Raw genomic sequence first — 15,499 nt, forward strand, 5'->3', positions numbered from 1 at the left:
TAGTGTCACGCACATAAGACATGCGTCCCTGTCGCTTATTGATCATGCGGTGTAGACGCGCCCTTAAGGTGCGAGTTTTTAGAAACAGAAACAGTAACAGGAGCAGAAACAGAAACAGAAACATAAACATGAAGAAATGCGACATGATACAAAACATATTTATTATTAATGGTGTTTGATGATACATGATACATGAAAATTTCCTAACATACAAGTACAATGACCACTAAACCTAAGGCCTAAACTTAGTACTTGAAAATTTCCTAACATACAAGTACAATGACCCCTATGGGATACAATCAGAAAGATTCCAATCTTCCTCTTCTTCCGGTCGTCTTCCTTGTCTTCTGCTCCTTCTCTTTCTTCCGGTCCGGCTCCTCTTCTGCCATGTTGGGGAATTTAGCAGTGCAGCCAACTGAGCCTAGATGTTTCCATCATCACAAACAGACTCCAGATAGCATTCTCTACATGAGCATGGTCTCATTCTATTTAGAAAGTTTGGGTACTTTGAATAACCAAGGATGGTCACCCCTACATTAGCAAGTTTGGCACTCTGAATTTGAAATATCACTCTCAAAGTACACAAACTTGCTAATGCAGGGGATAATATCTGCATCACCCCAACCATTGACAACTCTAAACCATAAGAGGTATGAAAAAGAAAGAGTATAAGAGGAAGAAGAGAGAGAATTGTGTGAAAATGAAGAAGGAAGAGACCCTATTTATAGTGCTCGACTAGCATAGGTTGTAATGAAAAACATAGGAATTAACAGATGCAATTAATGGCTTTTACCGGTTGTTGAGTTATGGTCAATGACCGGTGCGTTCTAATCGCACTCTCAAGATGCGTCAATGACGCACGCTCCAGAAGCGTCACTGATACGAGGCTTAAAGAGCGACAGAGACGCAATTTGAGGGTGCGTTCAAAAGAGGTAATTTCGGATTTCACAAATTTCCTTCGGTCTGAATAGATTTTGGGGGGGAGGGGGGGTCTGAATAACAATTCCCCAAATTTTATGGAAGTAGTTATAATTTAGATATGATGGTTATTTTAGTAGACCTCATACTCCTAGGGAAAATTTTTCTGTTTGTAATTTTATTGCTATAGACTTTTATATGGGAACTAAAGTTATGTATAAAAAAAAGAGATGAGATTAATTTCTATGCACCGACGGTGTAAATAAGTTTTACACCATCATTCAATCACATTCTTCCATTTTGTTAGCTCACAATTAATTTTGAATTTAAGAATATCTAAAAATAGGAAATGGAAGGTTGTGATTGAATGATGGTGTAAAATCTTTTACACTGTCGGTGCATATAAATTAATCTCTAAAACAAATGGGAAATAAGTTGGGCTGATGGCATTATGGCATATTCTCGGATTGACTTATTCAGTTTGGTTACCAATAGAAAAGTATAAAACCAATAACATATCTCGAGACACATTTTCTTCACAAAAAGGGAAAAGACTTTAGAACCAAGCCTATTTTTTTATAAGCACGAATATATATTGAAATGAAGTATAAGGGTAATTCAACCCAATACAATAGAGATATAAAGAAGGAAAGAGTGAGATGGTAACATTATCCCATCACTTCTTGGAGGAAGGATTTTAGAAAAAAACCTCATTAAACCCTTATTAGAAAAAACTCATTCGGGAAAACCTAGTGAAGGAAAAAGAGGATAAATTTCTAAAATCGGAAAAAACCACTAAGAAAAGTTACAAATAAACCAAGAAAGACAAATGCCAAATTCTACCACTCCACCACCAAGCCAGATCAGATCTGTCCGCAAGTAGAATCACCAAAAGCAAGCACCAGAAAACATTGAAATGTGTATACTTCCACACAACCGGATGGAAAATCTGCACCAAAAGGACCCCGCTACCCCTTTCAGTCAAACCGTAGCGGCAACAAAACACCGTCAAGTCAATTAATCCCCAAAAACTTCAACACCACTCCCATAGACCACTCAAGTCTCATTAAAATCTTACTAGGAAAAACTCCCTTGAGAAAACCTAGTAAGGAAAAAGAGTAACCAAGAGCTAAAACCTAGACGAAGCACTAATTGGTAGTTACTATATTATCTTTCGATGACAAAGTTACTCCATCTGTTTCATAATAACTGTCCACTTAGAGAGAAAAAGTTTGTTTCACTATAATTGTCCACTTAGAATTCTAATGAAGCATTAATTGATGTTTACATAGATTGCCCCTATGAGAAGAATAAATGGGGAGAGATAAAAGTACAATATAAAGGGTAAAATAGGGAAACAAATGATATGTTTTAAAAAGTTAACGATATTAATTACATTTATTTATATGTGTGCATCTTCTGTTTCTGGACACTTATTTTGAAACAGAGGAAGTACATAAAAATCAATAAATGTCAGCAAAAGAATTTGAAGTTGAGAACCAACAAGTTTCAGCTGATTTTTCTTATAAACAATATATTTTGTATGTTAAAATGCAGCAATTTTTTTGTCTATAACTAGTTCCCCCCACTAATCAGATGGAGGACCATTACAAAACAACAACAAAGCTAGATCCCATTAAGTGAGATCGGCTATATGAATCACCCAATGTCTGTCGTGTTTGATCCATATTAAAGATACTGGTTAGTTTTAGTTGGCTGCCAAAGGCCTAACGCACCATTTCTCCTTCACCTAGGCTTAGCAATGGCTATGAAAGCATATACAGTCTGTCGTCCTTAACCAAACTGGATTTTAATCATAACCACTTTCTAGAAGTAGTTTAGTTCTTAAAACCAAATCCTAAATACTGGTTATGAAATGGATATGGTTTAGTTATTACCATGAACACCCCTGTATACAGAGTTTGCAGGATAATTACGATTTATGATAAACTAAGAACTGGTAATAAAATATCTTACAGTTCAATATTCACTGCTGTAACCGAAAATGAGCAAGAGCTGATTTCCCATCGAGTCCTTTGTTATCATAGTAAGCAATGAAATCTTTCAGCAATGTTTCCCTATAAACTGGGGGGTTCTCTTCTGACCATAATTCCTTGATGGGGCCATACATTCTTGTTGTTGGATACAGATGGAGAGTGAAAAAGCATGCCACTGATACTCTAGGCCCTCTATGGTTTGCAAGAACACGGTGCTCCACGCTTAAGAATCTGTCATTGGATATTAGCTGCAACATTGCAGCATAAAATCAACTTTCAGCCTAATATTTCTTCATACCAATAACTAAATCCACACAAATGTACATGATAAACCAACAAGAGAAGGCAGAATCAACTTTAGTACTGCAAATTATGTTGACAGACAATTTGGAAGAGCTTTTGCACAACTTATTTGAGCTTATGCTATAAAATAAGCTCTTTTTGGCGCGTTTGGAAGTGCTTGTCAAAATAGCTTATGAGCCCTCTATAAGCTCTTTTTAGCTTATTTTCATAAGCTGATAGAAACAGCTTATACGGAGCTTATACGGAGCTTATGAAAACCTTTTAGGCCCCGTTTGGAAAAACAACTTAATTAAGCGCTTATGGTCATAAGCGCTTATGACATAAGCGCTTATTCATAAGCTATTTTTAAAAATTTATTGAAATAAATTAAAAATAAGCTGTATATAAGCATAAGCTGTTTTTCATAAGCTGTCCTGATTAGCTTATGAAAATAAGCTAAAAATAGCTTATGGCAGGCCATAAGCTGTTTGCATAAGCTCTCCCAAACATTGGCATAAGAGCTTATGCTGTCAGATAAGCTCAAATAAGCTCTTCCAAACTGGGCCTTAATGAGATCCCCACTTCGAATCCTAGTGACCCCAGTTTTTTCACACTTTTATTATTTTTTTCCTCTATACTTAGAAACCCTAGCATACGTTCTTCTCCTCTCCACAGACATCGTTCATCCACAACAGTTGCGCACCTCCTTCCTCTCCTTCGGCGGCGCGCCTCCTTCCTCTCCTCCGGTCGCGCGCCCCTCCATCTCTCTGGCCGAGCCTCTCGTTTCATAAAAGGTAAGCATCTTGTTGCTTTATCTGGTTTGGCTCAAATCTCTGAGTGGAACCCTAATGGAGATTGACATGTTTTGATGATATAATACTATGTCTGATTTGTGCCTCTGTTTTGCATCTTTGAGCTTTATTGTCATTGGTGGCCATGGGTTTTTTTTCTTCTCGTATGGTTCTGTATCAGGGTGGGTTCTAGATTTTACTTTTGAGTGTCATATGGTTGTGATGGTGTGCTTATGCCTTGGGTTCTAGATTAGGTTGTGATTCAATTATTGTGCTGTTAATTTGTATATATGTTGGCCTTGATTTGTGTCAAATGTTGCTGCCCTGCAATGTCAAATGTCAAATGATATTTGAATCTTGTTTGTATCTTGCTGTGTTTGAGTAGCTCTAAAAATGGACTCAACCCAATGTCAAAAGAATGGAAACAAAGATGGTAGTGTCAAACGATTAAAGGCTGATTGGAATGATACAAACTTGGACATATTTTTGAAGGCTTGTGTTGCGCAAGTACGCGCTGGGAATAGGCCACATACTCATTTTAATAAACCGGGTTGGGCAAATTTGATAGCAGATTTTAACAGACAAACTGAGTTATCTTATGAATACAAGCAATTGAAAAATAAATGGGATATTTTGAGAGGAGAATGGAGAGCTTGGACAAAACTTATTGAAAAAGAGACAGGTCTTGGATGGGACAACACTAGGCAAACAATTGCAGCAAGTGACGAGTGGTGGGCAGCCAAGATTAAGGTGAATTCATATCTAATAATGTAATTATATCTTTATCTTATATCTTCTTTGAAGTTTAACATATGTAATGATTTTTTTTATTTCAGGAGTGCCCTGAGGTTGCAAAGTTCAAAAATAAGGGTCTAAGAAATTTGTCTGAAATGGAGATCCTTTTTAAGGATACTGTGGCAACTGGCCATAATGCATGGGCACCATCTGAGGACCTAAGAGATGATGGGGGAAGAGTTGAAGTAAATAGTACATTTGATACACAAATGACAGATGAGCATGACATTCACGGTTTAGGAGTTGAAACTGAAGAATGTGAAGAGATTGGAGAACCAAGTCAATCTAGTCAGGGGCCAAAAAGGAAGAGGGGAGGTAATGATAATAGGAGAGGGGGTATTGGTCACCGAATCTGCGAGCAGTTTGATCGTGTAATTGAAAGCTTGAATAGTGATAATTCTGTTACTGCTGATAAAACAACTAATGTCCCTACACTTGCTGATTGCTTGGACATGCTTAAAAAATTGCCGGGATTGGAGTACGGTAGTGAGACTCACATACTTGGTATCCGCTTGATGAAATCAAAAACAAATAGGGAGACTTTTGTTCTATTGGATGACTCAGTTCTTCAGCTTAGTTGGATCAGTAGCCACACTATGGCTGATGTTTCTCATCACTGATTTATCATATGTTTTGTAGCTTTGACATGTTATTGGTTATGCTTTCCATTTTGTTAAGTTTGTATTTCATTATGTGTTGTTACTTGAACTTGTGTTTGTAAACTTGAGCTACCAGTTTATGAAAATATTGTTCATCATTTCTTCTTATGCTTATAATAGTAATGTTATTTTTTTCATATTTGAAAATTGCACAGGATGTCTACTACTAGTAGTACAAATGACACTACTTCTGGGTCAGATAGTGATAGTTCATGTGATAATAGTCATTTATCACAACGTAGAAGGAAGAAAAAGGTATTATTGACGATGATGATGATGCATGCTACAAACTATTTCTTAAGTCATGTGGACAAAAGTCCATGCAGGGATTCTGAATTACAAGGATATGGATGGGTTCAAGAGATTATCAACGGACATGATACTCGTTGCTATCAACAATTTAGGATGAGAAAAAATGTGTTTTTACAATTATGTAATGTTTTGGAGTGTCATTATGGTCTGAAGCCAACTAGAGGCATGGGGATTCATGAGCAGGTTGGGATTTTCTTATACATTTTAGGACAACCATGCTCCATTCGTAATGCAGAGGAGAGATTCCAGCATTCTGGAGAGACAATTTCTAGACAATTCCACAGGGTTTTAGAGGTTGTACTTGCACTTTCTGGTGATATTATTAAGCTTGTTGACCCTACCTTTATGGATACACCTCATCAAATTAGAAGTGATAGAAGATATCATCCTCACTTTAAGGATTGTATTGGTGCTATAGATGGCACTCATGTGAAGTTGATAGTCCCGGTTGAACATCAGATTCCTGACACTTCTAGAAAGGGCTATACAACAACTAATGTAATGGCTGTTTGCGATTTCAATATGTGCTTCACATTTGTGTTAGCAGGATGGGAAGGATCTGCACATGACACTAGGATCTTTATGGATGCTTTGCGCACGCCTAGATTGCATTTTCCACATCCTCCTCATGGTTAGTTACTTGTATTTTTTTTCTTTAAATTTTATCACCAACATGTATATTTAAATCATTGTACACTTTATTCACAGGTAAATATTATCTTGTTGATGTTGGCTATCCCAACTTTATGGGCTACTTAGGACCCTACAAAACCACCAGATATCATCTCCCCCATTTTAGATTAGGGCCCAGAGCTAGAGGAAGAAATGAAGTGTTTAATTTTTTGCACTCTAGCCTCCGAAGCACAATTGAACGAACATTTGGGTGTTGCAAAGCTAGATGGAAAATACTCAACAACATGCCTTCTTTTCCATTGAAAACCACAACTCACATCATTGTTGCTTGTATGGCTTTACACAATTTCATAAGAAGGACTGGCACGGGTGATAGAGAGTTTCTTTTGTTTGATGAGAATGTTGATTTAGAGTACAATGTTGATGCTCATAACACTACCCCCGAAGATGTGACATGGGAGGAACCAACTCAACAAAGTGTTAGGCAAATGGAGCGAGTTAGAGATGCTATCAGTTTTATTTAGTTTTATTTTTATGATTGTTGCACTTTTCAAATTTATGCATTTATTACTATGAACTTTTTGAACGTAGTTACTATAAACTTATTTTGGTGTACTGTAGTGATTGGTAGTTTATTTTGTTTGTAATGATTTTAGTTACTATTAACTTGTGTTTTTTTTATCATGGTTTGATCTTTAAATTTTAATAATTTTAGTTCTACTATTTTTAATTTAAAATATTAAATTCATTTATAATAATTTTAGTTCTACTATTTTTAATTTTTAATTTTTTAATCTCAACTACGGATAAGTGCTTATGTAAAAATACATCCAAACGCTTCTATTTGATATAAGCTGTTCTCAAATGCGCGCATCCAAACGCAAACAGCTTATTAAATTTAAGCGCTTATGACATAAGCTCTTATACAATAAGGCCCCGTTTGGATAAACAGCTTAATTAAGCGCTTATGGTCATAAGCGCTTATGACATAAGCGCTTATGACATAAGCGCTTATTCATAAGCTATTTTTAAAAATTTATTGAAATAAATTAAAAATAAGCTGTGTATAAGCATAAGCTGTTTTTCATAAGCTATCCTGAGTAGCTTATGAAAATAAGCTGAAAATAGCTTATGGCAGACCATAAACTGTTTGCATAAGCTCTCCCAAACACTTGCAAAAGAGCTTATGCTGTCAGATAAGCTCAAATAAGCTCTTCCAAACTGGGCCTAAGCGCTTATCCCATAAGCGCTTAATTAAGCTGGTATTCCAAACGCGGCCAATATATATCATTGCCATGTAACCCCTTTGAGCCTTATTTCCTAATCCTGGCAATAGCATAATATTGATTCTTAGGAAAAAGAAAAAAAAATTATGATGTAATATGCTCAAAATTTTGATTGACTAAGTTGAGGGTCTTAGAGGACAATCATATGCTTAATGCTGAATATTTACTACTGAACTTGGTTAAAAAGATTGAAAGATGTAGTTTGAATATTTAAAGAACTTTTAATTAGACAATATAATATAATGCAATTTAACTAACATCTATAGTGTTCCCTCTTGAGATTTACAATAATCAAAGAATCAACTCCAGCAATGTGGTATGGTGTGCTCAATTAAAGAAAGAAATGGAAAACTTTCTACTTGTCACACATGCAAATCATATTGGACTTCATTAGGGTGCAAATGTAATGCATTTTCTTAACCATCTTTATTTTTTACTCTTCTTCTTTTTCCCTTTGAATTAGGTCACACACAGCTACAACATTTTAGAAAGATGAGCATTTCTAGTACCAAACTTTTTAACTAGTAAAAATGGGGGAAAAGAATGGACATACTTGTAGTAGATCTCCAATGTTCACTACTAGAGCTCCAGGAACAGGAGGAACATCAACCCACTGCCCATAGCTCAAAACTTGGAGCCCACCAATGTGATCTTGAAGCAGAATTGTAAGGAAATCAGGATCACAATGTCTGGTAGTGCCCATAGTCAGTTCAGGTTCAGGACATGCTGGATAATAGTGACTAAGAATTGTGTGGCCTTTTGCACAATCCATCCTTTCAAGATGCTCAGGCTTGAGTGCTAGTGCTTCTGACAATAATTCAAATAAAAGCTTCCCCAATGCCTGAACTTCCCTAGAGTATTCCACTGTTACATCCCTACAAATTACAATGAAATTATAAGGTAGCAAAATATTTTCTTTACAATGAATTCATATTTGTTAACAAAGAAATTTAAATTATTCAATGTAGCTTCTTTGCAATTTTCCAATCTTCAAAATTTACCTGCATACAGGAGGCAATTCTTGAGGATCAAGAGGTTCAGGACCCATCACACAGAACAGTGTATCCCTCCAGTTAGCATGTTTTGATTGATACAAATCAAAGTTGCTCACATACTTCACCTTCTTCATCAGCTCCCTAGTGTAATACTCAGCCTTCAACTCTTGTGGCAGCTCGTGGAACTCACGCGCCGCCGCAACCATCTCCTCCAACAGTTTCACGGGTATTCCATGATTCACCACCTGGAAAAACCCTACCGTTTCCGCCGCATCCCGGACTCCGGCAATAACGTCAGCGCGTTGTCGAGCGACGCCTTCGAGGTCGATCACGGGGATCCTGAACTGGATCTGCGGTGGCTCGCCGGCGGCGGTGAGGTCCTCTGGCGGCATGATGAAAATTCGCGGGAGTCTGGTGATGCCGGAGTCAACAAGACCTTTGACACCTGCTTTGGAGTCATCGAAGGACTTGAGTTCCGGCAAACGGTCGTCGGTTGTGGAACTTCCTGCGAGAGATTTACCGGCTTCGGCGACATCCATTGCAAAGTACTAGAAGCTTAGCTTTCTAAATCTAAATTCAAATGCAACCTTATCTTCTTTGTATTTTATGTAGGTGGGTTGATAAAGATTGTCTCAATTGTAAAAAAAAAAAAGTGACCATGATGTCTCTTGAGTTTCATCACCTCACCATTGATTTTTGTGTGTTTAGTAACTGATTTTTACTGTATGTGTTGTGTAAATAAATCGACCTAGTAGCTTTCTATACACAGTTGGATCAACAAGAGCATCAATCAGCCTGAGTTTTCTGAAATTTGGCATTCGAATCCATTGGATCAACAAGAGAAACTCTTAGTAAACAATGAAAAATCTGCAATAGATTGCTTGTAACCTGAATCAAGTAGGACACTAGTTAGCTTAGCATTCCATTGTCTGCTGGAATATTGCTTCAAGCCATATAGTGATTTGGCCAACTTGCTGACCTCTGACTGGAGGAGTTTGCCAAGCCTGGGGGAGGCCTCATGTATACTTCCTATGGTAGATCAACATGAAAGAAGGTAGTATTGACATATAATTGTTCCAGAAACCAACCTTTCGCAGATGCAAGAGCCAGCAAAACTCTGGTTGGAGTAATCTTCTCCACTGGACTTAAGGTTTCTAGGTAAACTAGTCCTTCAGTTTGAGTAGACCCTTTGGCTACCCGACCAGGCTTTGTGCTTTTCAATGGAGCTATCAATATGATTTTTAACCTTAATAACCCACTTGCAACCTATAGCTTGTTTTCCAGGGGGTAGTGTTGTTAAAATCCAGGTTTTGTTGGCTTCTAATGCTCTCAACTCTGAATCTATATCCTGCTGACAATGTGGAGGTGATATTGCTTCAGCACAAGTCTTTGGAAATGGTAAGAGAATTTTTTTAGTGAGATTTGGATAAGTGGTCATAGGTTACCTGATCAATAATGGAATGAATAGGAGTCGTATAAGGTGATAGGTGTGTAGATGTTTAAAGAGAATGATGCTAAGCACTAAGATAAGGAGGTGGTTTCCTTATTCTTTGTGATATTCTAGGTGTGATGTGTGCAGGTGGTATGGGAATGGATGAATCTAAGGAGGCATCATTATTAGTTGTGGGTTGAATAGGTGGCTCAATGGGAAAAAGACCTTCACCATGTAAAGAAAGGATAGGTAAAGGAAAGGAATTGAGTGTAGCAGAAATGTCAGTGGATTCTGGTTGTGGAGGCTTGGAAGGAAACTTATGTTCATATGAGAAGACATGTCTGGAAGTGCAGATAGCTTTTGAGATTTTATCAAACAAAACATAACCTTTGTTTCTTGGCTTATATCCCAAGAAAACACGCTGTCTTGCTCTAGGGCCTAGCTTTTGTCTGTGAGCAACCAAAGGAGTGGCATAAGCCAAACATTCAAATACCTTCAGATCTTGTATGATAGGAACTGTCCCATATAAAACCTTGAGAAAAAACAAAACTAGGTTGCCTGTTGATCAGGTCAACGTCATGACTGGCTGCAAACGACCAAAATGACTCTAGAATGAAGGACTGAAATAGCAATGCTCTAGTAATAGCTAATATGTGTTGATATTTCCTTTTCACCACTCCATTTTATTGGGGAGTTTCTACACAAGAAGTCTGGTGGATGATTCCTTTATCACTGTAAAAATCCTTCAAAAGAAACTCTAGACCATTATCAGATCTTATACATTTCACCTTTCGGTTAAACTGTGTATGAATAAAAGAGACAAAAGACCTGATATTAGAGGCAACTATTGTTTTATTTTTCATGAAGTAAAGGCAAGTAAATCTGGACTTGTCTTCTACAACAGTAAGAAAAGACCTATGACTTAAAATAGTTGGAATCGAAACTGGTCCCCATATATCAGACTTCTTGTGTAGAAACTTAAAGGAAAAGAGAATTTCAGACTCTGTGTCACTTAAAGGAAAAGACTTCTTCTGTTTTCCCAAATGGCTATTGCAAGGATCATTGATTTGTGTATACAATCAATAAAAGAAAACATCGTCTTCATGATTTGCATCTCGTCATGAGATGGATGTCCAGGACTTGCATGCCACAAGTCATTATAGTGCCAGCAATATGTGTGATGACATATTTGCTATTGGCAATTTGATCCTAATTGGTTTTATTGTTTCCACTTACTGAAAGCATTTAAAAGAATGACATATATGATCTGTAGCCCCTATATCAAAAATCCAGGATTAATATTTTGAATTAAAAAAAACAGTGCAAGCCATACCTGTCTCACTTGAGGTTCTGTTGTGATCTGATGTGCCATATGTGATCCTTGTCCCTAGCTCAATAAGGCATGCCTTCTGTTGATCAGGTGTAAAAGACAAGTTTCCAGCATTCTCAACTCTGCCTGGATTCTCAATCCTACTTCTATGAGAATAAACTAAAGCTTGATAGTAGGAATCACATCACATGTGCATTTTACCTCACAAGAATAAATCCGCAAAGGTTTGTAATCTTATCTTTCTTGCCATAAACTTTTTGACTGAGTAAAGTGGGCAGTAAAAGGTTTCTCACCTTACATGAGCATATAAGTCTCTTCTTTAAGCTCATAAATTCAAAAAATTTCACCTTGGTAATAACGATCCTTCAAATCCTTCCACGCCTCTTCAATCATTTTCATTCCACAATACACTATGAGCATGCAATTGATGGATGTAAGGTCTGATTGATCCCGGAAAGAACTAAGGTATTGCATCTGTCCCACAATGCAACCAATGGAACATCTAGGTTCTGGCCGTGGTAAGGTGCCATCAATGAACTGAAGCTTGTTTTTTGTCTTCAAAGCCATGGTCGTCGCACTTGACCAAGAGTGGTAATTGGCACAAGTAAGAGGAACCTAGACTAGAATTGCTCCAGGATTTTTATTGATTTGAAGATAGAATGGTGCATGATTGCATTCTCCATAGAAGATCAAGTAACAACATGAAGAATTATCTCCAATGTTGAACAGAAAATGATGAATCGAAGCAAGAATTGATCAAGTGAATGAAGAATTTCCACAAGAACAAACCGAAATTAGCTTTGATAAGAGGAAATTTGAATGGTGAGTGCGCAATAGAGTTCCAATTTGGAGCTGTGATACCATATGAAAAGCAGAAACTCAGAGTATCAAAGCGAATGAAAAGAGTGAATATATATTAACTGAAGCTTGAGTACAATTTTCACTTATATAGACTAAGAAAACTTGAAGTGAAGCTAACAGAAAAGGAGAGCAAGTATAACAGAAAAAATGGTAACTAACTCTATGCTTAACTAACTCTTAAGCTAAGAATAGTAAAACTAATTACAAGGCTTATTATCTATCACAGATATTTCAAGGGTGATAACCAGATATGAGCCTTGAAACAAGCACTTAAGTGAAGCACCAATTTGAGAAATAAACGACCATCTTTTAGATATTGCGGTGAGAATAGCAACAAGCCCTCCTGTCTACAACTTGATGATCCATTGCTCAAGAAATGATAATAAATCTCCAAGTGTAATCTTGACACACAAAATAATTAATCTTTTTGAGAACTCTTGCTCCCAACTTTTAGTCAGTGAACTAAACTCTTGATTCTGTTAAGAAAGAAACACAAGTGTCACCTTAATACAAATAATGAAATAACCTTTTCATTCATTCTGTTTTTAAGGAGCAAATGAACAAATTAACAACAACAATTGAATTGGAATATTTTTGTCTCAAAATTAAAATATAAGAGTAAACAATCAATTAGTAATCACAATGGACTTCAATAGATTTTTAATGTGTAATTTATTTTTTTAAGAAGAATGGAAAAAGAAGTTCATCAAATAAAACTTATTCAAATAGAAGAGATCATTCAAAAATATTTTAAGATAATTAGTGAGAGAGTTACTTTACTGGGTACCGAGTAAAAGAGAGTTGTTTTCGGTCCTTCAAATAAATAAGGGTTAAGGGTCATATTAGTCCATGTGTTTGTAAAAACGTTTGATTTTGGTCCCTCAGTCAAAAAAACCGCCACTAGTCGTCATTTTTTGGCTAAGAGACCAAAATCAAACACTTTTACAAACACAGGTATGACCCTTAACCCAATAAATAATATAATTGAAAGTTTTGGAGAAGAAAATGAGGCGAATAGAGAAAGTTAAAGAGATAAATTTGAAATATCAGGAAAAATAAAAACAACATAAAATTTATGAAAACAATTAAGAGACAACTTGTATTTTTGGTACAAGAAAAAAAAAACAAACATAAAACACCCGAAACTACTAAGCACGAGAAAAACTAGTCCCTATATCATCCGCCAAGAGATGAAGAGTAAGATCCGCCAAAGGGTCGTGAAAGTTGTCGCAACCGGGGGTCGCAGCGGGACGGCGCGCTAAAACTAAATCAAGTATCAGAAGAGTCGCCACTAATGTTTTTAGGGAGAACATCAGAGAACCCAAAAGATGAAAGAACCAAATCTAGATTCGGGAGTCGGTTACGTATAAGGAGGTGTTAGCGCCCTACAACGTCCGTTAAGAAACGGTTACTTATGGTTAATTATGCAAAATTTCTTAGCTTTCTAAACCATTTAATTTACCCTTAAGAAAATGTGTTGTATTTTATTTTTAAAAAAAAGACTATTTACAAGTTGCTAGTGTAATGAAAAGATTATTTTACAAAGAAGAACAAAATTTAGATTTTGTGTTTGGAGTGCCTGGCGAGAGTGACCCCGGGCCTACGTATTCTCTATCAACAGAGAAAATCAAGGCTACGTAGTTCTTGGTAGAAAAACATGAGTTGGTTGTGATATTTTTTAGTTTTTAAAAGATTGATCTTTTTGAGAAAAGATTTATTTATTTTTTGTTTTATTTGCAAAAAGGGGTTTCATCCTATCATTTTATGACAGATTTATAATAACATTGAAGAAAAATACATTTTTTAATTTTCTTAAGAAAAACAATTAGTTAGGACAAATAATAATTTTAACTCTAAGTATTCACATACTACTAGCAATTAGATCACACTATGGTACCAAAATGATTAATTAGAAAAAACGGCCCATATATGGTTCATGGTGCTATGAAGGAACCAACAAAACAAATGGCAGATCCAACAAAAAAGATATAAAAAAAAGGGAGAAAATAAGTTAGAAACAAACTAGAGAAAGAAAAGAACGGGCCTTTGGCCAATGATGCAATCAGATAGGTTCTGTTTGGTAAAAAAAAACAAAAGAAAGTAAGAAAACCGATTGAGAGATAAAAGGGAATAAATCCCATGCCTTTCCAAACGGTTCCTTTTTCATCCCTTTTTTAGTTTTTACGTTATCTCTCTCTTTCTCTGCTACTGTCTCTTTTTTTGCTTCTTCCTCTGTTCTGGTTCCTGTTTCTCTTCTTCTTCCTTTCTCTTTTTTTTGAAACCCTAGCCTACGCCGCCGGCCTTCTCTTGTGCGCGCGTGGCCATGGTGGCCGCAGCCATGGTAGGGTTCGACGAGGCCGATTAGGGCCACCGCAACACCAAAGTCGCCGCCTTTCGGCGGCGGTAAGGCGAGAGCAACTCAAATCTGAGAGAGGGGTCAAAATACTCAGATTCGTCATGTGTTGGTGATGATTTATGTGGAAGTGGAACTGATTGAGTGGGGAAAGAGGAGAATCAGAGCAGCAACACAACCACAACGCAAAAGCCACCACCTTTCGGCGATGCTCCGGCGAGGGTTAGTGAAGGTGATCCGAAAACACACCGCCACAACTCCGAGCCACCATCCTCCGGCGGTGGCTCAGTGAGGGCGTGAAGGGATTGGCCTCCCCCTTTCCTGCACTGTTGTTGTTTATCACTGTATTTTACCTTTTTTTTGTTTTGTTGGTTTAAGTATTACTTAGTTTTTTCAATCCCTCATGTATCTATTTTAGTCTGAGTTTCTTTATTACCTTAGGATGTAAAGATGTAACAGGAACAATACAAAGGTGAAAAGGAAATGAATTTACAGAGAAACAAATTCACATGTATTTGATTGTGTGAAGCCTTAAGGAAGAAAGAAAAAGAAATACCTTAGTGAAACAAACAGACAAATTCAAAAGCTTTGTTCTCTTTCAGAAAGTTTCAGACCCTCTTCTTACGTTTTTTTTTTTTTGGTTCTCGATTCTTGGTCCTGGTAAAGTAAAAAAGTTTCTATTTATAGGGGTGACTACTTACCTCAGAAGGATCGGGACACACCCACTTGCTGATTATCTCTATCATTTTTTCTTTTTTATCATTTTTCTTCTTTTTTTGGTCAGTTTTATCCTTTCCTTCTCATGGCTGATTGCATAAAATGGGCCAAAGCCCACTAATTAAACATACTCCCCTT

General features: G+C 36.8%; 1 protein-coding gene across 1 annotated transcript; it reads right to left on the bottom strand.

Moving 5' to 3' along the window:
• Positions 1-2,784: 2,784 nt before the first annotated feature.
• Positions 2,785-15,283, bottom strand: LOC130738324 (1-aminocyclopropane-1-carboxylate oxidase homolog 1-like). The gene is made up of 4 exons (XM_057590293.1): positions 15,201-15,283; positions 8,675-12,767; positions 8,227-8,548; positions 2,785-3,163 (listed from the first exon to the last, which is right to left on the bottom strand). Exons 2-4 carry the CDS (start codon positions 9,205-9,207, stop codon positions 2,906-2,908), a joined length of 1,113 nt encoding a protein of 370 aa, XP_057446276.1. The 5' UTR covers positions 9,208-12,767; positions 15,201-15,283; the 3' UTR covers positions 2,785-2,905.
• Positions 15,284-15,499: the final 216 nt, after the last annotated feature.

Source organism: Lotus japonicus, chromosome 2, assembly GCF_012489685.1.
Source record: "Lotus japonicus ecotype B-129 chromosome 2, LjGifu_v1.2".
Taxonomy (NCBI): domain Eukaryota; kingdom Viridiplantae; phylum Streptophyta; class Magnoliopsida; order Fabales; family Fabaceae; genus Lotus; species Lotus japonicus.

What these genes read in the sequence shown, in the direction of transcription:
- LOC130738324 (XM_057590293.1), bottom strand. Translation starts at nt 9,207, where the DNA reads ATGGATGTCGCCGAAGCCGGTAAATCTCTCGCAGGAAGTTCCACAACC. An exon ending in GAATTGCCTCCTGTATGCAG is followed by an intron (nt 8,549 to 8,674) that starts GTAAATTTTGAA and finishes TGTAATTTGTAG; the next exon opens with GGATGTAACAGTGGAATACT. An exon ending in ACATTGGAGATCTACTACAA is followed by an intron (nt 3,164 to 8,226) that starts GTATGTCCATTC and finishes GCAATGTTGCAG; the next exon opens with CTAATATCCAATGACAGATT.